Below are 24,041 nucleotides of genomic sequence, written 5' to 3' on the forward strand. Positions count from 1 at the left end.
GGTGAAGAAGGGACACACAGAGGCTGCTCATTATTATAATAGGAACAACCCCCCTTAATGTTTAAAAGCACTTATTTTAAAACATTAAAAAAAGTATTTGCTATACGCTGTGTCATTTGATGAACCTGCGGCCTAAAAGGAGTGGAACTCCATTGCTTTCTGGGCCATGGTCCCAGGAGCAGGGTGGCTCTCACCCAGAGTGGGGTGCCTTTTACTAAAATTTCCCCACCAACAAGGGCATCTTTTCCTAATTTAATGCCAAAGCACCATGTAGACAAGTTAGTTGCCACTCTGCACGGGCAAGCAGTCGGCATCCCAGTTCCAATCCAGAGAAACCAGACGTAATTCCATTGGCTTCCGGCACCAGCCCCCCACGAGGTGGGCGCATGTGTAAAACGATCCCCGCTTTGCAGAGGTGGAAGCAAGGCACAGAGAGCTGTCGTGATTCCCCCAAGGGCCCGAGAAACAACAGAGCCGGGATCCAAACCCGGGTCTGAGTGACGTCAGAGCCCATGTCTGTAACCGCTGGGCTCTGTGTTAGGAAAGTCTGTGGTTAAAATTAGGGTTCCAACATATAACCTGGGACTTGCTTCTTGAGGAAACAACTTTGCACGGCCCAGATCAGCCCCTCCTGACAGGAGGAGACCCTACACGAGAGGGACACTTTCGAGATGGCCCCAGGGGACGATGCTGCTCCCCGGGGCCCAATGGAAGGCGATGCTAATGAAGGCAGCGTGGCACCGTGGGCCAAGCCAGAACCCCTCTGCTGTGGGTGCATCCACCCTGCGGCTGCTGTGAGCATTGGCTGCTAAGGGGTTCCGGCTCCCCTCCTCTTCACAGAGGTACCCCTGGTTATAAAGAGATGCCTCACCTGGGAGACTGTTGCTGCCCCACCTCCCACCCCCAAAAATTGACCAGAGAGGACAAAAGGCCAGCTTCCTTGCCTCCCATGGGAGGACAACCCTGGTGCTATTCACACTCCATCCCCTCCCCCCTCCCCCCTGACAGCCTCCTCCCCCCATAAAGAAGGGGCATCTGAACACCCAAGTCTGCTTTGAGGGGACCAGACAGCCCTAGTCATCTAGTTGCTGGCAATGTGACCTTGAACAAGTCAAGCAGCCATTCCGAACCTCGGTTTCTTCATCTGTAAATGGGCATCACAACAGTACCTCCCTCCCACAATTAAATGAGGGAGTGCATACCTGGCCAAGTACCTGACATGCCAGACTCCTGTTAGCACTAGCTTTGGGATGGCTCTTAATTTAAAATGATGCAGGCACCTGCTGGGACCTTGCGGACACCTGACCAGAAGTGCCTTCTTTCTACAAAAAGACCCTGCTGGTGGTCTTCTGGGAAATCCTACTCTTTCAATCTGGATGGCAATGAACCTGAAGAACGACACCAATGAAAATGGTGGCAGTGATAGAACCCACATCACAGGCTTGTGATGAGGGTCAATGAGTTTTAAAATGGCAAATACTTAGAACAGTGCCTGGCACATAATAATAACCGAGGCAGTGGGACAGAAAAGGGCCAGCTCAGTGTTTGTTTGGTTTTTGCAGCCGAGCATAACCCTGACCCTGAATATTGCAGCCACCGCCAGAGGTTTGAGGAGAAGCATCCTTAGAGCACGAGGAAGCAGTGTGGAACGAGAATGGACTTTGGGGCTCGTCACCAAAAAGCTGCAAGAACTCAGGTGAGTAGTTTAACCTTTCCGCGTCTCAGCCTTTTCATCTGTAAAATGGGCTTATGGGGTGATGACAATAATGAACTAAAATAATGCATATAAAGCTCTTTGTGCCGTGCCCGGTACACCACACAGGCATGCGAGAAATGGTAACGGTGATGGCCACCAGGGTCACTGCCCGGCGTGGGGCCCACTGCCCAACTCCTCGTTCTGCCACGGACCAGCCATGGCACCTTGACCCAATTACTCAGCGCCCTGAGCCCGTTTCCCCATCTGCGAAATGGAGATGTCAGTGCTCGCAGCTTCGGGGGGCTGTGAGTACTGAGTGAGACGGCGTGTGGCACCCAGCGCGGCTCCTGAGAAACAGCAGACACGCCATAAACGGGGGCTGTGGTTATGGACGAGGCTCCGGGCCTGCTCTCAGGAGCTCCCCGAGACCCGAAGCCAGGTTCCTAAGGGTTCCCTGGGGAGCCTCCCCAAAGCGGAGGCCGCCCCGACACAGGGTGGGGGGCACTCGGGGGCCCCTCCTGAGATGCAGAAGGGAAACTGACTCCTCCAGGGCCCTGAGGTGACCCCTTGCCAGGATCGGAAACTCACGCACTTGGGATTCCAGACACCAGCTTGAGCGGCCGCAGCACTCGAACTGCCCTCAGTGTCCGTAGGTCAAACTCTGTCCCAACTGTCGCCAAGATGCTGGAAGAAAGAGACCAGAATGGAAAACAGAGGGTGGGTTTCAGGGTCAGGGTCAGGGTCAGACAGATGGGCGGGGTGCTTGGGGTTGGATGTTGTCAGTTATTGGCTGGGTGACCACAGGCAGGTGACGTTCCATTGCTGGGCCTCAGTTCTGTCACCTGTAGAAACAGTGTTAATGTTACCTGCTTCACGGGGTAACAGGTGATTTATGACCCCAAACAGGTGGATGGTTGATGAAAATAAATGCTGGAGTAGGAGGAATGGAATGTGGTCGGGGGGATGACCAATACATTTCACAACCACAATCAGAATGGACTGTGGGGAGCCTGGGGGCACTGGGGGAGAGACTGGGAGAGTGGCAGAGCCTTTAGGGGCTTGGTGCTCTTTACCAACTGGCAGGAAAGTAGTTCAGTATTAATAGCCCAGACGACATGGGTTCAAGTCCTAGTTCTGCCACTTCCCAGCTGGGTGACCTTGGGCGAGTCACTTCCCTGCGCCATGCCTCAGTTTCCCCCTTCGTACAATGCGATGACAACAGCACCTGAGAGTGCGGTACTCAGCACTACACTTCAAACAGCAGCACACCGCAAAGGGCTGTGAGGACTAAATGAATTGATAGTTGCCAAGTGGTTGGCACAGGGCCCGGCACACAGGAAGCTACTCGTAAATAAATGGAAAAACGAACAAACCAGGAAGAGATGTGGCCCTGATGGTGTGGACCAGCTGGCACTGGCTCTAGAAAGCAGCTACAGACCCCAAGTCTCAGGTCAAAATGAGTCACTCTTGCAAATCCCGGTAAGACCAGCCTTCTGTAGACCCCTACCCCACCTGGAAAGACCCCCACCTACTAAGACCTCGTTTGTAAAAGTGTTACTGGTGAGAAAAGGGGTCCCACAGCGCCTCCTCCTAAGGCTCCCTGGGGAATCTCCCTGCCCTGTTTCCTGAAGGAGTCCTTTGCCAAGGTAAGTGATGTAGAATGAGCTACCGCGGAGCCACTCAGCAGAAAAGGCTGTCACCATCACTTCAGATGATGGACTAGAGATGCTGAAAACCAGTGGAGGGTGGCTAAGCAAATAATTTGAAGGTGTCATCAGTCTTTGCCAGGGGTCTGGACCTTACCGCTTTGGCCTGTAACAACCAGTATCTGCATCTCTTTGTCTGAGGGCTCTCTCCAAAACTGAGACAGGCCCCTATGGGAGCAGCCCGCAACCAGAGACTGCTGGGAGTAGGTGGATCAATTCCCAGGCTTCCTCACCTCTTATTCCAAATGGCTCTAAGATGTGTTCCCAAGAGGGATTGGTCCCGGCTGCCTACCGGAATCACCTGCCCATCAACACTTCCTGGGGTCACCTCCCAGATGAATTACTTGCACCTAAATCCTTGTTTCAGGGTCTATTCTGAGGAACCCCAAACTAAGACAGAGGTTGATCCCAACTCTTTTTCAAGACTACTCTTAGAGCAGAGATGGCATTTTAGATTGGACAGACCTATTTTTCTACCATCAACAAATGTGCATCTGAGTATGTCCTATGTGCCAGGCAGTGCAACACACAAGACTCTCCCTGCCCCATGGAGCTGGTACAGAAGAAAAATGTTTAACAAAACAATGGACACAATGAATGAACCCACCACTGGTATGATGCATTCTTAGAGAGAACCAGAAGACAACAGCTCTGATAGCACACAGCAATTTACATTAACTAGTCTGGGACCCAGGGAGAATCTGTCTCAAGCTGAGGTCTCATGGATGATAAGGAGGAATCTGGTCAGTGGGGGAAGACCTTTCTAGACTAAGGGAATGGCTGAGACAGAGAGCATGGTTGGGAGGAAGCTTGGTAAATTTAAGGAATGAGATGGTGCCATGAAGCTGGAGCACAGGAGGGAGCCATGCCATACAACCCCAAATAACTTTCAATTCAATTTACTCTATTTTTCTCTTCCTCTACCAACTTTCTCATATTCCTTTGAGTTCCTAAAACACCGTTCTATTTCTACATCTCACTTTCTCCCCTTCTTGGCAGATAGTTGGTTAGTGTGTACAGAGCAAACGACAGGCATCATTTGAGTCTTCATTGAATTCACAAACATTAGCTGAGTACCTACAACATGCTGGGCCCTGTCCTGGAGACAGGGATTCTGGGGGCACCAAGAATAAACCCGATAAATATGCTGGGTATCAGGGTGATGAGCACGAGGGAGAAAAGCAATGCAGGGAGGGGGGAGGGAAACATCAGCGACATGGGGCAGGATGAGGGGCGTAATGGTGAAAGCAGTTGTTCTTTACCATCTGGCAAGGAAGTAACTCAGTGATAAGGATTCTCAGACCAGCACTGCCCAGGACCGTGGTCGGCAAACTGCGGCTCGCGAGCCACATGCGGCTCTTTGGCCCCTTGAGAGTGTGGCTCTTCCACAAAATACCACGGCCTGGGCGAGTCTATTTTGAAGAAGTGGCGTTAGAAGAAGTTTAAAAAATTAGGCTCTCAAAAGAAATTTCAATCGTTGTACTGTTAATATTTGGCTCTGTTGACTAATGAGTTTGCCGACCACTGGCCCAGAAGAACTTTACTAAGAGCTGCGTGTGAAATTTGTAATTTTCTAGCAGCCACATTAAGAGAGTAAAAAAAATAAAATAAAAAAGCATGTGAAATTAATTTTAATAACATGGTTTCTTTAACCCAGTCTATCCAAAGTATTATCATTTCAACAGGCAATCAACATGAAATATTTATTATTTGGAGGAAGTCTTTGAAATCTGGTGCATATTCTTCACGTAGGGCACATCTTAGTTGAGGTGCTTAATGGCTGCATGTGGCCAGTGGTGCAAGTCCTGGACAGTGCCAGCCCAGGGAGAGAGACACTGAAGGAAAGATGGGGTGAGCCTCATGAATAAGGGGGAAACTTGAGGCAGAAGGGTAGCCAGTGCAAAGGTCCTGGGGCATAACTATGTCTGGTGCATTTGAAGAACAGTGCAGAGGCCAGTGTGGCTGGAGCCAAGGGAGCCAGAGTGGCAGCAGGAGGATATGAGGGCAGGGAGGTGAGGAGACCTTGCAGGCCACGGGAGGATTTTGGCTTTTGCTCTGAGTGAGGTGGGAGCTACGGAGGGTTCGGAGCAAAGGAGAGAGAGACATAATCTGACATATAGAACAAGACCCCTCGGGGACAAGTCCAAAAGCTGAAAGACTTGGGGAGGAAGCAACTGCATTGTTCCAGGGGAGCGACAATGGGTCTAGATCAGGTTGTGCCAGACGTAACGGTAACACTGAGGTGACCTCAACCCTGCGCTAGAGACGATCGCAGTAAGTGGATGAGAGATCAAGTCCTCTGGTTCCACAGCTGTAGGAGGCAGGAACGAGGATGTGAATAAGACAGGAGGATGGGGACAGCATCATCGCGGAGTCCGAGTCTGAGGAGGCAGCACAGCACCACGCTCACAAAACCTCAGACCTGGGGTTAAACCCCAGCCCCGTGTTTCCTCCTGGCGTGGCCTTTGCCCCGACTTGTCTGAGCCTCAGCAAGGCAGAACTTCCCTCCTGCCCAGGGCCATCCTAGCCAGCACCCAAGATGGCCTACCTCCTGGTCTCCCCGCTGGAAGGTGAGAAGGAAGGGGAAGGAAAATGGGAGGCGAAGGAAGGCCTCTCCGGCCGAGAGCCCCCGCAGAGGCAGAGGCTTCGCTCGGGGTGTGTGGTGCATGAGCCATCGGTGGCTGCACAGTGGAGGCTGTGCACTGGAGGCCGAGGAGGCGGGTCTTGTCGTGTGGACAGTGGGAGTCATGTAAGGTTTCGGAGCAGGGGAGGGCTGTGATTGGGGTTGGCGTTAGGAAGACAAGCCTGACAGCTGAAAGGACAGATTGGTGGTGATGGGGGCAGGAGCTAGGAGGGAGCCGCAGAGCAGGCCGGCGTAATGAGGGCTGGAAGTAGGACAAAGGCAGTGGGAGTACAAAGGAGGCCCCGATTTATATTTAGCTGCCATTGATTGCTGTGCACCAGGGAGCTTGCCTGGGCTCATCCATTCCTTCCTGCATCCCAGTATTTAGCAGGATGAGCCCCATTTTACAGAGCAGGACACTAGAGCCCAGAGATGTTACTAACGCATGGAGAGCCACACCACCGAGTAAGAACTTGGACCCGGGACACCAGCACTCCAGGACCCGTTCTCCCGGTCACAGGGCTCATTGGATGGGGCTAGGGCAACGGTGGGGATGAAAGGGAAGGGAAGAACGGCCTCCTGGTTCTGAACCACCGAGAGATGGCCATTTATTTATCCAACAAGGTTTATTAGCACCTACTATGGGCTGTGTGCTCAGGTAGGGCCTGAGGATGCCGCCATGAACAGTGACAACGGTAAAACACATAGTAGGTCAAATGGTGGGAAGCACTATGGAGAACAGTACAGCAGCCACCAGGGCTTCCAATGGGAGGATGGAGCGTGGGATGGGAGAGAGAGGAATCCAGGGCAACTGTAGGGTTCTGACCTGGGCTCTCTGAAGGAAAGAATTGCTGGGGAAGATGGACGAAGGGGTAGGTTCGAAGGAAGATCAAAAGCTGATTGTGGACCCGTTGGGTTTGAGATGCCAGTTTTCTGTAACTCCCTTGTCAAAACTTCCCACTGGATCCCATCAAACTTAGAATGAAATCTAAACTCTACCATGACCACAAGACCTTCCGTGCCTTGACCCCCGCAGGCCATGCCGTCCCACTCTGGTCACTCTGACTTTCTGCTCTGCCTATCCTACCATGGTATACTGGAGATTTCTTTTTCTTCAAATGCTGGCCCACCCCCTCAACTCTCTCCCTCTTGTCTTAGCTGGCCTCTTCAAAGCCTTCAGGTTGTAGCCTAAATTTTGCCTTCCTGGCACCTCTGGCTAAAGAGGCCCTTCACTCCCTCAAATTATGTTGTTTATTAAATTGTGCTTAGTGTTCACGTCCTCTTCTAGAATGTCAGCTCCATGAGTAGAGCAACCTTTTTATTTCTGTAGTAGCTGAAGCACTTTTCATGGCCTGCCCTAGCAGGTACTCACTAAATATCTGGTGAATGAGTAAGGAGAAGCATAGGATTATGGTAGACTAGAGATCCCAGAGTAGAGAGATAAAGCAAAAAAAAAAAAAAAAAAAAAAAAAAAGCCAAGGGCCACAATGGCATGTTGAGGAAAAGCACCATTGTAAGAGACAAGAAGAGGAAGGAGATAATGACAAAGAGGGAGAAGTCACAGAGGTGGGACAGGACCTGGCAGAGAGCGTCATCCCTGGGGATCAAGCGCAAAAGTGTTTTGAGAAAGGCGAAGCCACTGGTCTCCCGGGCAGCACCGAGATGAGTAAGATGCAATGGAATGAAGAACATCCATTACTTGCGGCATCAGGTCACTGGGGAGACCAGGGACCTTGCCTATCTCAAAACACGTTTGAACTTGACCCCCAGGGATGACACTCTCTGCCAGGAGAGATCAAGAGAACTGGAAACAAGAGCCTGGGAATGAGAAGAGAGGCATTTTCAGGGCGGGGAGAAGTGAATAGGTTTATATGTTGAGAGAGAAGTCAGTGATGTATCCCTTGGTGTTTAAAGCTGTACCGCCCAATACGGTAACCACTAGCCATACAAAGCTGTTTAATATATACACTTAATTTAATTTCAAGTAGACATTCAGTTCTTCAGTTGCACTTACACATAGCTATTTAAATATATACTTAATTTAATTTAAATTAAATGAGACATTCAATTCCTTAGTTGCATTAGTCTCATTTCAAGTGCTCCACAGCCACACGTGGACAATTGCGTACATAGAACATTTCCATCATCGTAGAAAGTTCCACTGGATGGTGTTGCTCTAGCGTCTCCACTTGACCAGGTCAGGAGTTTTCATCTGTTTTGTTCACAGCTTTACCTCCAGTACCTAAAATCCTGCCTGGCATACAGTAGGTGCTCAATAAACGTTTGTTGAATAAATGAACGAAGAAATAGTGAAGAAGTGAAATGTAGGAAAGCATAGGGGGAACGATGAATAGAGTATATTCTAGAAGAGATGGATGGGTGGGTGGAAGACAGGACTTCTATTAAACTAGGAAAAGAATACCCAATAACCATCCCCACTCCTTCCCTTGCTAGATGGAGCCCATCTTCCATCAAAGAGACAGAAAATGCTCAATAGTTTCTATTACCCAGGATTCCTTGTAGTGGGAGCACTGGTCACATGACTGAGTCATGTGCCTAACAGATCCTAGGTGAAAGTCTGCTGGGGGCTTCTGCGAAAGCCTCCTCCTCTTGAGGAGTCACAGGACTGGAGCCAGCCTTCCTCTTCTTGTGCGTCCACACGGGAGGGCTGGGCAGACATCCTGGAACGGAGGTGGCCATCGAGGCAGCCTGAGTGGTAAAGGTTACCAGACAGTCTTTACACTAAAGATGGCAGTGTGGAAAGATGGGAAAGATTCCTTGGAGACATTGCTGAGCTGCAGAACCAACCACCCAGACTCCAGACTTCCAGTAATCTGTGTAACAAACATCCTTCCTAGAGGTTAAGAGCCAGACAGCTTGGGTTCAAATCCCAGGTCCTCTAGTCACTAACTGTGGCCTTGGACAAGTGACTCAGTTTCCTGAGCTGTAATGTAATGAGATGATAGTGGTACTTCTCTTATAAGTGGGAATTTATGTGAATGCGTACACTTGTGCTTGGAATTTACTAAGTCCTAGGCAAAGGCTTGCTTTCATCGCCATTTTCATTTTATCTTGTTACTTGCAGCTAAGTTATATCAGAACTGACCGATAAAGGCAACATCACTGAGTTTACTGTCAGGTTGTACACTTTTTGCTTAACATACAGAGACCCCATTTTATGCCCCAGTATCTTTTGAAAAAATATATATTTTATTGATTTTTTTACAGAGAGGAAGGGAGAGGGATAGAGAGCTAGAAACATCAATGAGAGAGAAACATCGATCAGCTGCCTCCTGCACCCCCCCCCCCCCCCACTGGGGATGTGCCCGCAACCAAGGCACATGCCCTTGACCGGAATCGAACCTGGGACCCCTCAGTCCGCAGGCCAACGCTCTATCCACTGAGCCAAACCGACTAGGTCTGCCCCAGTATCTTTACCAGGTGAGTGTTCTCTCATTTCACTGACAGGAAAACTAAGTCCCGGAAGGGTTAGCTACCTGCCCACAATCACACGACTAACATGTGGTGCCTGGGTCCCGAGTCTGCCTTTGCCACCTCTATTGTGCTGCCCCTTGGTTAACTCCATCACCCCATGTACCCTCTCCTGGGACCTCAGCCAATCTCATGCCTCCACTAACCTGAGTGTGGAAGGAGCTCTATTTTCTCCTCTGTCTGGAAGTCAGGATGTTATCATGTATTTGCAGAGTAACAACTACTATGTGCCAGGGGGGTGAGGAGGGGAACATGTGCAAAGGCCCTGGGGCTGGAGAGACCTCATGGTGAAGAGTGAGGTTAGAGCTGAGGAGGAGGGGCCGAGGACAGGAGAGTGAGAAGGAGGTGTGGGCAGGGTTGGAGAGCAGGGAGAGGAGGGGGCTGCTGTGGATGCCCTGACCTTAGAAGCACCTGCCCCTTATAGATTCGGGTCAGATCTTTCTGAGAGGAGTACTTAGGAGCAGAACTGCTTCCCCAGCAGTCTGTATTCTTGCCACTCGGGAGACTGTGTCTATCCTCTTCAAGTTCATTTTGATATCACCTGACTTGTAGTTCCTCTTGGGAAAAAATTCCTAGTTTTTTTAAACCCTCAAATACAGGGTATCAAGTTACTCGTTTTCCTCACTTCATGGCATATTTTCACCTTTGGTCTGTGCAATGCCCCTCTCTTGATCGTTTGTTCGTTCGTTCATTCATTCATTCACTCATTCATTCATTCCCTTTCATCCTCGAGACTCTACTTTCATTCTTCCCCCAATACAATGTTTAATCTGATCTGATTAGAATACATTCTGGCAAAACACATGCTTCCTTTTGAGTATGTATATTTTTAATTTACATAAATGGCACAGAGTTTGGCATATTCTATTGTTTTGTGTTTCCATCTTAGAACCATGTTTTGACGCCCCATCCAGGATGGTCTGTTGGATGTGCAGTCTGAGGCTATCCCTGGGCCCCGGGGTCCATAGATGCATCTGTCACATCCCACCTCCTGTGCCCCAGAAATGGGCACCAGGTGGCCCAGCTCCTTCTCCACAGATGGTTCGGAAGCCAACATCTCCGTGCCCTTCCCTTAGAGACCCAGAGAAAGTCTCCCCAGATGGGCAGTGGGAGCATAACTGCTGGTGGGTCTGGACTGAACTGGACTCAGTCCTGCTGATGGTGCTCCTGACAACCCAGGCCACACCCCCCCGAGTGCGGCAGGAGCTTCGTCCGTCCCACATTCCCACCTAATTAAAGTGTCTTATCCACCTTTCTAATTTTTTCCACTCTAAGAGGCATCCAAAGATATTCACTGTTTTAATTTTCATCTTTCTAATTACAAATGATTTTGAGAATGAGGTCATACTGATTAGCTCGTCAGAGGTCTCTTCTCTAATCTGCCCGGTCACATTCTTTTGTTTCCCAATTGGGATTGTTGCCTTATTCTTGTTGATTTGCAGACATTCCTTCATATAGTCTTTTTTTTTAAATGTATTTTTTTATTGATTTTAGAGAGAAGAAAGGACAGGGAGAGAGAGAAACATTGACCAGCTGCCTCCTGCACGCCCCCTACTGGGGATCGAGCCTGCAACCGGGTATGTGCCCTGACTGGAAATCAAACCAGCATGGGTCGATGCTCAACCACTGAGCCACACCAGCTGGGCCCCTCATATAGTCTTGATCGGCACTGCCTTTATGGCAGCCACTGGCCACATGTGGTTATTGAGTACTTGAAATGTGACTAGTATGAGAGAGGAAGTCAGTTTTAAATAGTATTTACTTATAATTTACTTATATTTAACATAGTCACATGTGGATAAGGGCTACAATAATGGACAGCAGTTCATTATTAATCCCTGGTTAGTTTTCCTTCTACCATTCTATGCACTATTGACAAACACTACTTTAGTTCTTACCAGGTACCAGGTGCTATTCTAAATGATTTATAAATATAAACTCATTTAAAACGCCTAACAGCCCATAAGCAGATGCTAGTCTCTCCATGTTACTGACGAGGAAACCGAGGCACAAAGAGGTGGTAATTTGCCCCAGGATTCATAGGAAATGGTAAGACGACGATCTGGACCCAGGCAGATTGGTTCTCCTTCTCCCCTGAATTATGTCTTTATTGGAACAGAACATTTTAATTATCATGTAATCAAGCATTTTTTTTGCTTTAGATTTTGTGCTTTTCAAGTTCTATTTAAGAAGCCCTCGTCCTCCCCGGGCCGCACGGACATTCTCCTCCCTTAATGCGAGGTCCTCTCAAGTGCCTTGACCTTTGCAGCAAGTTCTTCCCCTTATTTGTCCTGTACAGTAGAGGACTGCACAGAAGGACACATTCCTATTTTTGGCGATTCCTGAAGCTCTCTCAAAGTGTAGTGTTTTCTCAAATGAAAAGGAATGGGAGCAGATGCAAAACCCCTGGAAAGTGCCAGGTAAGTGATTCTAAAAAGACGGGTTGACTATGTCGGGGACAAGAAGGGGATGGCATTTGAGAGGGAGGGGACTTGCAGATCTGGAGACTAGCAGGCCTCCCGAGGTCGCCCTGGCTTGCTGATGACAGGCTGAAGCAGGCAGTGGGAAGAAAACCTTCTGAGACTAGGACGAGAAGAGGGAGGAAGGTAGCGTGGTGGTTTGAGCGGGCTGGGACACTGTCTTCCCAACAGAGCAGGTTCACCCAAACTTGCAAGCAAAGAGCACAGTGTCGGTGGAGAAGGAGAGCCAGCAGTCCACTCCAGATATGTGATGGAGTGAAATCCTCTAAGAAATGGACAGCTATGTTTTCAATTGAATTCCCGGACATGGAGTGGGCACTTCCTACAGGAGGGAGAAGCACTCCTAAACCAAAATGTAACTAAGCTCTCGCCCACAGTTGATGGGAGTTAGACTGGTCCAACCACCTGGGGAAATGGTTAGGCAATTTCCACCAAAGTGAAACAGATCGCTCCCTTTGACCCAGCAATTCCATTCCTAGAAAACCTCCCAGAGAAATGCGAGCAGGAGTCATCACAAGGTAAGTAGGAGGGTGGCGACAGCAGCTTTCTCTGTAATAGCTCCAAAGCGGAAAGCACGCAGGTGCCTCCACCAGGGCCGTGGTTAACAGGCGGTCAGTACACACAGCCGTGAGGATGAATGACCTCCAGCTACAGCAGCAACAAGGATGGAGCTCACATGCAGCAAAGGAAAGAAGCCAGGCAGAGCACACAGTAGGAGCTCATGTGAACTACACTAATCTGTGCTGTCGCACACCAGGATGGGGTTACTGGTGATTGATGAAGAAACGGGTTTGTGCTGGCCTCAGGCAATGAGAGGGTTTCTGGAGGTTGGGGAATAGTCTTGCTTCTTGATTTGGGTGCTGGTGACATGAGTGTGTTCAGTTTTTGAAAATTTCTCAAACTGTACCCATATACGTGTGCTTTCCCATACGTATAAAGTTAAAACAGAGTTAGAAAGAGCTAACGTTTGAGTGCTTGCTGTGGGCCAGGCAGTGCACATTACTTCATTCGATCCAACATGGCGGTCCTACGAGTTAGGGCCTGTCATTCATTCCCTCTGCTTTCCAGACCGGAGAGTTTGAGTCGCTGCTCCAAGCTCATACAGCTGGTACACAGCCGAGCTGGGTTTTGCTCTCACGTCCCATTCATTCCTAACTACGCTGCAGTACTTCCCAGGCTTGGAAAAATGAAGGTTCGTGGATTTCTCTGAGACAGAGGAGAAAAAGGGAGGAAAAAAAAGCAGATGATGATCCTGAGGAAATTGAAAGGAAAAAGAATTTAAAAGTGACCGCTGTCTTAAGAAAAAGTTGGCACGATCCCAAGGAATCAGAGATGGTTGGAAGCAGATGTGGGTTGAATTTAGTACAGGCACTGACTCAAGATGAGGAAATGGGTTTTGTGCTGGCCTCAGCCTATCAATAACCAATGTTGTGGCTGGACCAGTCCTTGTGGTTTCTATTATGACTGCAAGACCCCTTTCAACAATCATCATGAAGGAATTTAGAAAAAAAGAAAGGTTTATTACTCATAGGACCTTAAAATTACACAATACACCTGGGGCCACACAGAGAAGTTGAGGGGAAAGAGAGAACATGCAGGCCATGGCTTCAGCTTTTATTGGGATGGAGGGAGGCTGGGGGGACCTAGGCTTTTTATTTTTATTTTTATTAATATATTTTTATTGGTTTCAGAGAGGGAGAGAGAGATAGAAACATCAATGATGAAAGAGAATCATTGATCGGCTGCCTCCTGCATGCCCCCAACTGGGGATCAAGCCCACAATCTGCCCCTGACCGGAATCGAACCCGGGACCCTTCAGTCCATTGGCCAGTGACGGGCAACCTTTTGAGCTTGGTGTGTCAAACTTCGCCAAAAAACTGAGCATAACTTGGGTAGTGTGTCACTTTGAGGAAAAAACTAACTCCAAGACTCTAGTCGCAAATGTTTCATCCTCAGGAGCAGCAAGTGTTTCATCCTCGGCATGCGGCCGCGTGTCATCAGAAATGGCTACGCGTGTCAGTGCTGACACGCGTGTCATAGGTTCGCCATCACTGCCATAGGCTGACGCTCTATCCACCGAACCAAACCAGCCAGGGCGGGACCTAGGGTTTTGAGGGCTCACACTTCATTGGTGAATTTAAAACATAAGAACGGGAATTTAAAGTACAAGAAAGAGAAAAAACTTCAGTGGCCCCAAAAGTCAGTAACTGAAATCAACCAAGATTTGTAAAACAGTGGCTGCAGTCAGTGGCTGGCGGTGTGTTTACGGAGACAGCTGTCTTTGAAGTGGCTGCCTCTCTGACATGGATGCCTTGGCAATCAGAGCTTAAGTCAGGCACTTTCTTTACAAAAAAGAAAAGAAAAAACCCCAACACGTACAAAACATTGAGGGGTACCGAAGGTCCAGCTAAGGGGACTCCCTGCAGGAACTAGAGGAACCCTAGCCACTGGTTCTCTTGTGCCATTTTGGCTTCAGCGATCATTTCCCAACACGGCAACAACTAACACTTTACAGTCTTACTTTTCCATAGCCTCGGTCAGGGGCACCATCGCCACAGGAGGTACACTAACTGACACCCGCCTTGCTGATGAACAAACCGAGGTTCCAAGAGGCCAAGTGTCTTGACTGAGACCACACACAGGAAGTGTCAGAACCGACCTAGAACTGAAGCCTTCTGCCTCTACTCTGCCCCTTGAAGGGAGCTGCTCCCTCCACCTCCCTCTGCTTTTTTTTTTTTTTAATTTTTATTGATTTCAGAGAGGAAGGGAGAGAAGCATCATTGATGAGAGGATCGGCTGCCTCCTGCATGCCTCCGATGGGGATCGAGCCCACAACTCGGGCATATGCCCTGACGAGGAATCTAACAGTGACCTCCTGGTTCATAGGTCAACACTCAACCACAGAGCCACACAAGCCGGGTTCCCTCTGCTCCTTTATCCAGAGAACCTCCTCCCCACCGATCCACAGCTCTGCCTTCAACACTGCTTCTGCGCCAGCCCAGAGAACTGTTTGCCATGGTGGGAACATTTTATTCTGAGTTGTACAATATGGCAGCCAACCGCCACGTGGCTAGTGAGCACTTAAAATGTGGCTGAGCGATTGAATTTCTCATTTGATTTAATGTTAATGGATTTACACTTATATTTAAATAGCCACATGTGGCTAGTGGCTACTGTGCAGTATTGTGCAACTCTGAAGTTGCATTGTGGAGTGGATTATATAATCGAGGCGTGCAGTTAGTCACACACTACTGAGTGCTGAGTACTCCCGCTTTGCTTCCCAGGTCTATTCTTCAGCTTCCCTGTGCCCAGCCAGGTCAATCCCTGTGGACTACATCTCCCAGAATGCTTTGCTCTGGTTCCTGGTTGGGCAATGGGAGGCACTGGCAGATGAGGGAGAGAGATTGGAGTCTTGCTTCCATGCCTCTTCCCTGGTTCTAACCCAGTCTTTCCTGCATGGCTCTGTCTCTGCTGGGTTCCAGGAGTGTAGGGATAGCAATGGCTTTCCTTTGGGGATCTCAACATCCCTTACCTACTTTTTTTTTTTTTTTAATTGATACCTGAGAGGAAGGGAGAGGTAGAGAGGGATAGAAACATCAGTGATGAGAGAATCATTAATGGGCTGCCTCCTGCATGCCCCACACTGGGGATCAAGCCTGCAACCCGGGCATGTGTCCAGACAGGGAATCAAACCATGACCTTCTGGTTCATAGGTCGATGCTCAACCACTGAACCACACTGGCCAAGCCTTACCTGCTTTCTTGACTTGGCCCCATCTCTTTAAGGAATTTCTTCATTACCTGCTCTTCATGTGAAACCATCTGGTGGGTAAATCCTGTTTCCTGTTGGGACCTTGATTAATATAAAGGTAGGAGGAATGGGTGGTCCATGAAGGCTGCCCATCTGTGGGTTCCTAAACCCCCCAGTTTCTGAGACAAAAAAAAATCTCTGGAGAAGTGGGATTTGAGTATAGGATCCCTCACCTCAAATGGCAGGGATACTCTGCTGTCTTTTCCCAATAAGACTTCAAATTGGGGGAAAGATGTTCTGCTAGGTTCTTGCCTCGCCCCATTGCAACGCAGGAGCAACTAACTCCTAAGAGCAGGAAACCCAAGAAACAGAGGAAGCGGGTGGGAAAAGACAAGGGTGTCTCTTAAAGTTGTCCTAAAATGGGACTTGAAAGGGGGTGACACAGAATAAGATGTGGGGCTTGATTCCCAGTGAGGACCTATGGCAGAACTGCTTTCTGTCTCTTCTTCCTGGGCACTCAGCTAGACTATATTCCCCCCTCTCGCAGGCAGGCGTGGCCACATGACTAAGTTCTGGCCCGTGGAAGGTGAGTGGAAGTGATGTGGCTACTTCTAGGCGGGGCCCAGAAACGTTTCCCAGGTGCTCTCCTCCATAGTCTTCCCTTCTATGGCTTCATGCCATGGGGCACGGAGACCTTGAAAGCTACAGGCCGAAGACAAGGAACCACAATCCAGAAGGAGCTGGGGCTCCCGCCTCCCTGTTTGGAGGAGAGCTGCCCACTATTCAAGAATATCCCTTTGGCCCTGGCCAGTGTGGCTCAGTTGGTTGGAGTACTGTCCCATGAATTGAGGGTTACGGGTTTGATCCCTGGTCAGGGCACATATGGGAGGCAGCCGATCAATATTTGTCTCTTATCTCTCTCTCTCTCTCTCTCTCTCTCTCGCCCTCTCCCTTCCTCTCTCTCTAAAATAAAGAAAAAAAATTTTTTTAAAAGAAAGGAATACTCATTTGGGGCTTTCTGCATGCCAGAATTAAACCTCTATTGTGTTTGAGTCCTTATATATGCTGGGGGTTCTTTGTTACAGCAGCAAGCAGTATTTAATATACTTACTAGTAACTTAGCTTATTTAATACACAGTGACTAGGACACTTGTGCAGCTAAAATTTCAGCTCCATGAGGCCATGGATCTGTCTTTTGTTCACTGATGGACCCTCACTGCCTAGGGCAGGGCACGGTACATGGTAAGCTTCAATAAGTAAGTATTTGGTGAATGAGCTGTCAGTTTCAATCTTTCTTTCCAGCTGGGTGAATGCAGAAAAGTGTAGCAGATGTGAACTCCGGCTCTCAGGTGGGAAGGGGCTAGGCTTATATCCTGCAAAAATATTCACTAATTGTCTATATTGGGCAAACTCCCAACTCAGTTTCCTCACAGGGAGGATGGAGAATTATAGAAAAGCTTTTTCTTTTAGTGGACAGTGGGAGGATTAAATGTGACCATTCATGAAAAGTGCTGAGCACACTGCCTGATGCATAGTAAGCCCTCAGGAAATAGCAGTCATGATGATCTGAACTTTTCTTATTCTCTGGGTAAACCAAAGGCTCAGAAATGACCCCTGCAATCGGCTCTGACAAATCTCAGGCCCCAAGATACGGGAGGGTGGGGGGTGGGGGTGGGGTGGGGGGAGAAGCAAGGCTTGATCCTGGGATTATAGCCAAAGACCAACTCAGAAAACGCGATTACATTTCCATGATCCTCCTGCAACAGCTTGAGACTTGAGACTCTGCTTCTTGCCTTGACCTCAGACTAGCTGCTTTGGGGCTCAGACCAATTGTCTCTGGATCAGGGTCCCACTGGGAACCCAGCACTCAGCCTGGTGGAGTCCTCAGGCCTAACAGAGGAAATAAGCCATAGTTTAATTTGGGGCAACCCATCTTTGGGGGGGGGGGTGGTGGTATTATTATCATCAGCCTGGAGGTATGGGTGCTTGGACACATGCCTGAGGACCGATCAGGTCTTTCTCCTCCATTAATTAAAATGTGAATCACAGCTGAGTCACTGAAGAAAGAAAATGGTCAATGAACAACTCCGACTTCCTCCCTCCTTCTTTGCTCAGAGAGATGAGTCAGCAGAAGTCCGGATCCAAAAATGAGAAGGGGGGAAAAAAGCAGAAGAGTTGCAGGGCTTGGGAGAGCAGCAGCAAAGCAAACTTCAGACACTTTATCCTTTGTCTTAGCAGAAAAAGTCCCCAAATTCCCGACCCAAGGCCAATGATCCAAACCCCTCTAGTGAGCACCCCTCTCTTATTTCTTGTTTTTACACAGATCCATGGGCATCCCAAGTTCTATACAAGCTTCAACAATCCCTTTTCTTGATTCCTTCAGGCAACAGCAGGTTCCTCACCAAGGCAAAAATAGCCTCAAATCTCCATCCTTCTGCCTCATTTTCCCCACAAAGCCCCAAGCTTTGAATTCACACATCTTGTTTCATAGCTAATGGAAGAGTGGGAGCCGTGTTGCCTCTGGTCAATGGGAGAGGGCCACGAGGAGTGAGACCGGAAGGTTCCAGAATTGGGGCATCCATAGAGCCTACTGGTTAAAAACATTGCACCTGGAGCCAGGCTGGTCTGAATCCTGGCTCTATGTAGCCTGGGACAGTTAATCTGTCTTTCTGAGCCTCAGTTTCCTTATCTGTGAAATGGGTGCATTAAAAGAAACTACTCACAGTGTGTGAAGATGAAGAACAGCAACCATTAGAAGTCAGCAATGATTAATATTCATTAGAAAAAAATAACCCAAGAATTCATGCCTCACTCCTAAGGTCACCCTATGGGAAAATGATCAGATTGGTTACCCTATGGGAAAATGATCAGATTGGTTGGGGAAATGGCCCTCAGTAAGCAGAGAGGATGCACAGTGCCTGGCACACATAGTCAAGCTGGTGTGTGTGTGTGTGTGTGTGTGTGTGTGTGTGCACGCACGCGTGTGGTGAGTGCAATTTCCCCTGGAAAAAATGCCCGCTAGCACATAACATCCCAACTTCACTTCTGACTTCCACATCATGATTTTTCAGGAGTAGCATTTTTACTTTCAAATTCACAGGGGTTTTTACCTATGACCCAGGTTTTGATACTTTGATATTCAAACCATTCTCTTTTAAATAACATGTGGTGTCAGTGTCCTTGTCAAAATTTAAATAGACGAACACTGTCTGGGCCTGCTTGTTAATGTTTCAGGGTATGATTTCAGCAGTTTGCCATAGCCCTGCTCACAGACTTTATGAAATCCTGCAAAAAAAATTTTTTTTTGCAAGGTTGGCAATTTCAAAGTCATTCTGCCTTGGACTTGCACTATATTATCTATATATATAAAAGGCTAATATGCTAGCATAACCAATGGACACAGACACTGGGGCGGTGGGGGCTTGCCCGGGGTGAGAATGGCTGCGGGGGGAGGGGGGAAGGGTGTCAATGGGGGAAAAGGAGACATATGTAAAAGTTTAGACAATAAAAAAAAAGGCTAATATGCAAAGTGTCCCCATGGAAGTCTGACCGGGAGTTCTATTGCTCACTATGATGTGCGCTGACCACCAGGGGGCGGCACGGAACGAAGTAAGGCCTTGGCTGCCAGCCTGATCGCTGGCCAGGCCTAGGGACCCTACCTGTGCACAAATTTCGTGCACTGGGCCTCTAGTAGAATAATATCTAACAATCTAGAACAGTGGTTCTAACCAGGGGTGATTTCATCCCCAGGGGCGATTTGGAAATATGGAGACATTTTTTGATTGTCATGACTGGGGGTGGGGTGCAACTGGGATCCAGTGGATGGTGGCCAGGGATACTGCTGAACATCCTGCAATGCTGCGGCCAAGAAACTCTGATCTAGAACCTGATTAATGAGGATGTGGCCCCAATGGGCCACAGTTGCCCTGGGTTGAGCTCTTTGAGTTTGGACTTACTTTTACAAGTGGTCAGTTCCTTAGTGGCCAAAAGTAGCTCATGTCAACTTTTGGGCCCCTCTGCCTCCTTCTCACTACAATCAATTTATGCTAAGCTTGGGGCTCTGTGGCAACATTTCCTGGATTTTAGTTTCAACTCTGCCACTTCCTAGCTGTGTGACTCTGGGCTTCAGTTTTATCAGCTGTAAAGTTTGACTAATAATAGTGCCCAATGAACAGGGCTGATATGTGTCAATCTTCTCAATAAAGGTTCACATTCTCTTTCCATAGCGTGGCTGAGATATGGATGCCTAGTCAGAAACTACATTTCCCAACCTCCCTTGCAGCTAGGTGGTGTCATGTGACTACTTCTGGCCAATGGAATGTGGGCAAAAGTAAGTTCTCATTTTCCAGCCTAGTTTATAAATACCTCTTCACTTCTCCTTCCCCCAGCCTACTTGCTGGATACAAACTGTTAGGGTAACCCTGGAAGCCACATGCTGGAGAAGGTGACACCTCCATCAGCCCAGATTGCAGAGTGACTTGTAACACCCACACTTCCACCCCATCCCACCCCTTACCAATTGTACTTCAGAAGTTAATTTCTTACTCAGGTATACACTTAAGCTAGGGATGTTTAGTTTAATCTGTTATTGTCTCTTCCCTCAGCAACAAATATCATCATCTCCTCACCATCTGACCAGCTTCAAGATGACTCTGATTCCTTTCCTCCATACCTTCCCGATGATCTGGCAGGTAAGCTGGGAGAAAGCCCCTTCTCCCAGAGGGGGTAAAGAAGGTGGACGGATTCCCCAGGCTAGGACTGTGGTGAAGATCTCACCTTGGCTGGGTGGCTCAGTTGGTGGGAGCATCGTCCCTTACACCAGAAAGGTTGCAGAGTGGATTCCCGGTCAGGGCACATGCCTAGGTTGTGTGTGTGAGCCCCATCTAGGCACATACGGCAGGCAAGTGATCGATGTTTCTCTCTTACAGCAATGTTTCTCTCCTCCAACCCCCTTCTCTAGAAATCAATAAAAACAAATCCTTGGGTGAGGATTTAAAAAAAAAGATCTCTGATATATGAACTAGGAGGAACACAAGAGTCCTGGTTCCTCTCGCAAGTTTTGGATCTCGCCTAATTAATGGGGGCGAGTGAGACTTGCCCAGGTGAAAGTCAGGCTTATATCAGTGCCACCAAATAGCAGTACTATGTGTCAACACTTCAGTAGTCTGCTCAAATGTTACCTTCCCAATGAAGCCTCCCTGGACCACCCCACTGAAAGTTGTATCCCGCACCCCAACCCAACACTCCCAGCTGCCTTTGCCCAACTTTACTGTTTTACCGTGGCATCCCATCTTCTGGCACAGCACTGCTGTTGTTTATGGTCCCTCCCTCTCCTGTTAAACATCACGGGCCACAGGTCTCCCCATCACCTAGAACAGTGCCAGGCACACAGAAGGTGCTAAATGAATCAATGAATGAATGAATAGATGTTGATTTGAATTGAGTGCTTGCTCTGTGCCTGGAACATTCTAAGAGATTTACACACATGAACTCATTTTCATGCTCACAACAGTTCAACAAAGTGGAGACCATGATTATCCCATTTAGACAGATGGAAATAAAAGGGGGTTCATTTTCTTCAGTAAGAAAGGCACTCAGCCAGGAAGTGGGAGAGCCAAGATTTGAACCCAGACCACCCAATCCCAGGGTCTAGAATATGTTTTGTTTGCGCACACGTTATAGAGTTGACTAACTCTGGACAAGCAGGAAAAGCAGATCTGTTAATAGTTTGAAAAATATATGTCATGTTGCATATGGTGTATGGGCATGGCCAAGCCCACAAAATTGTGCTTGGCGACTGTTAAAAGAATGGAGAGGTACATGCGATCAATCCTGTCCCCTCCATTCACCAACTTAACTTCTCTATGCCCAGTCTTACCATCTATACCAGTGATTTTCAACTGGTGTGTCACGGCACACCGGTGTGCCACAAGCATTTTTAAAACATGCAATACCTGACTACTTAGTCATGGGCACTGACCTCTTTTCCTTTAGATTGCCAAATAAAAAAATGACAACAGCTCTGGCTGGGTGGCTCAGTTTGTTGGAGTATCATCCCATGCACCAAAGGTTGTGGGTTTGATTCTTGGTCAGGGCACATGATTTAAGTTGCGGGTTCCATCCCCATTGGGGAGTGTACAAGAGGCAATCTAACGATGTTTCTCTCTCTTTCTAAAAATCAATAAAAACATATCCTCAGATGAGGATTAAAAAATGACCACAGCCAACACAACAACAGCCACCCAGTGTGAATGAATAAAAATTATACTTTTTTTTTAATCAGATTGGCAAAAAAAAACACAAACGTATTTTTTTTGTATGCTGCAGAATTTTAGTAATTAGCTTATGTGTGCCATGAGATGAAAAAAGTTGACTATTGCTGACTTATACAATGGGCTGTTGGGAGGATGAAATACTTTATTTCGTTATTATTTGTCAAGTGCTTAAACAGGCTCATAGGCACATGCACACACATGCACACACGTGGCATATATGTGCACACAAACACAGCAAGGTTCACAGCAAGTGCTAAAAAGTGTCCATTAAAGGAATAATGATCACAGTGCCTGCCGGAAGCTCGGGAGCGCGGGGCAGGCACCTGAGAGCGGAGCCACCTGGGAAAGGTGTGCTGTCACACTGTTAGTCAGAAGAGCGAACGGTGGCCTTCCAATGATTCCTGCTAATTTTCTGGACAAGCTTCTCAGTGCCAATGCCTGAGCCCATGGTTGGTTTTTAGATAACAGCACAGGGATGTGCTTACAGGCCTGCTGCCTCGGGAAGACGTGGGCTGCCCAGAACGCTGAGTGTCAAGTGGCCCTGCTGCCCCACCCGGGACAGAACATGGCCTGGAGCGAACCAGAGGTGGGTGGGGAGAGAAAGCATAAGTCTGTCCTCTGTGTTCTCAGTCTGCCAGGCCAAAGGACCTAGCGCTGGCTTAGATACAACTGACCCTTGAACAATGGGAGGGCCAGGGGTGTTGACCCCCTGCAATTAAAATTCCATGTGTCACTTTTGAATACCTAGAAACTTAACTACTAATAGCGTACCGTTGACTGGAAGCCTTATTGTAACCGTTGATGAACGCATTTTGTATGTTATAGTATTATACAGTATACTGTACTAGAAGCCCCGTGCACAAAATTCGTGCACGGAGGGGCGTTTCTCAGCCCAGCCTGCACCCTCTCTAATCTGGAACCCCTCGGGGGATGTCCAACTGCCGGTTTAGGCCCTTTCCCACAAGGCCTAACCAGCAGTTGAACATCCCTCTCACAATCTGGGACCACTGGCTCCTAACTGCTCACTTGCCTGTCTGCCTGATCACCCCTAATTGCCCTCCACTGCCAGCCTTGTTGCCCCTACCTTGCCCCCCTGCCAGCCTGATCGCCCCTACCTTGCCCCCTGCTGGCCTGATCGCCCCTAACCTCTCTGCCTGCCTGCCTGATCACCCCTAACTACCTCTGCCTGCCTGCCTGATTGCCCCTAAGTGCCCTCCTCTGCCGGCCTGATCTTACCCTCAACTGCCCTTCCCTGCTGGCCTGATTTTGCCCCCAACTTCCCTCCCCTGCCGGCCTGATCGCCCCTAACTGCCTCTGCCTCCACCCCCACCACCATGGTTTTGTCTGGAAGGAAGTCCAACATCTGAAGATGGCCAGTCGACCGGGTCTAATTAGCATATTACCCTTTTATTAGTATAGATTCTTACAGTAAAGTAAGTAGAGAAAAAGAAAATGTTAAGAAAATCATAGGAAGAGAAAATACATTTATAGTATTTATTGAAAAAAATTCATGTGTAAGTGAAGCCGTGCACTTCAAAATCATGTTGCTTAAGGGTCAACTGTATCGTAAAAGCCCGGTGATGTCTGAAGCCTGCAAAGCACACGCAGCTCCAAAGCACTTTCTTAAAATGAGCTAACGAAACCCCAGGGACGGGTCATTGCCACCGAATGTGGTCACCCAGAGGGGAGGTGTTAATTCCATTCCACAAAAACTGGCAAATTGCAGGGCAGGGAACGAGAGGCTCTTAGTAATAGTAGTGATGATGATGATGATGATAAAGATATTATTACTCTTATCATTATCACCATCTTTCAATAGTCCCTAATATTTATTGAGTGCTTACAAGGAGCCCGGTACTGTTGTAAGAGCTTTATGTGGATTGTTTCAAGTAATTCTCTCCATAACTCTAGGAAGTAGGAGTATTCTCAGTGAACAAATGAAACAAATGAGGACCGGAGATGTTCCAGACCTTCCCCAGGCCACACAGCTTATAAGAGGGGGGGCTGGTTTGGGCCCAG

The 24,041-nt window shown here is 48.4% G+C and overlaps 1 protein-coding gene across 1 annotated transcript in view; it reads right to left on the bottom strand.

The window, feature by feature from the left end:
* Positions 1-24,041, bottom strand: part of CACNA1A (calcium voltage-gated channel subunit alpha1 A) — a 213,290-nt gene that overhangs the window by 117,717 nt on the left and 71,532 nt on the right. Inside the window, 1 exon segment of the mRNA XM_079772989.1 lies at positions 2,289-2,380. Within this exon segment, the coding sequence (XP_079629115.1) occupies positions 2,289-2,380 (92 nt within the window).

This window comes from Cnephaeus nilssonii, assembly GCF_951640355.1.
Source record: "Cnephaeus nilssonii genome assembly, chromosome: 5".
Classification (NCBI taxonomy): domain Eukaryota; kingdom Metazoa; phylum Chordata; class Mammalia; order Chiroptera; family Vespertilionidae; genus Cnephaeus; species Cnephaeus nilssonii.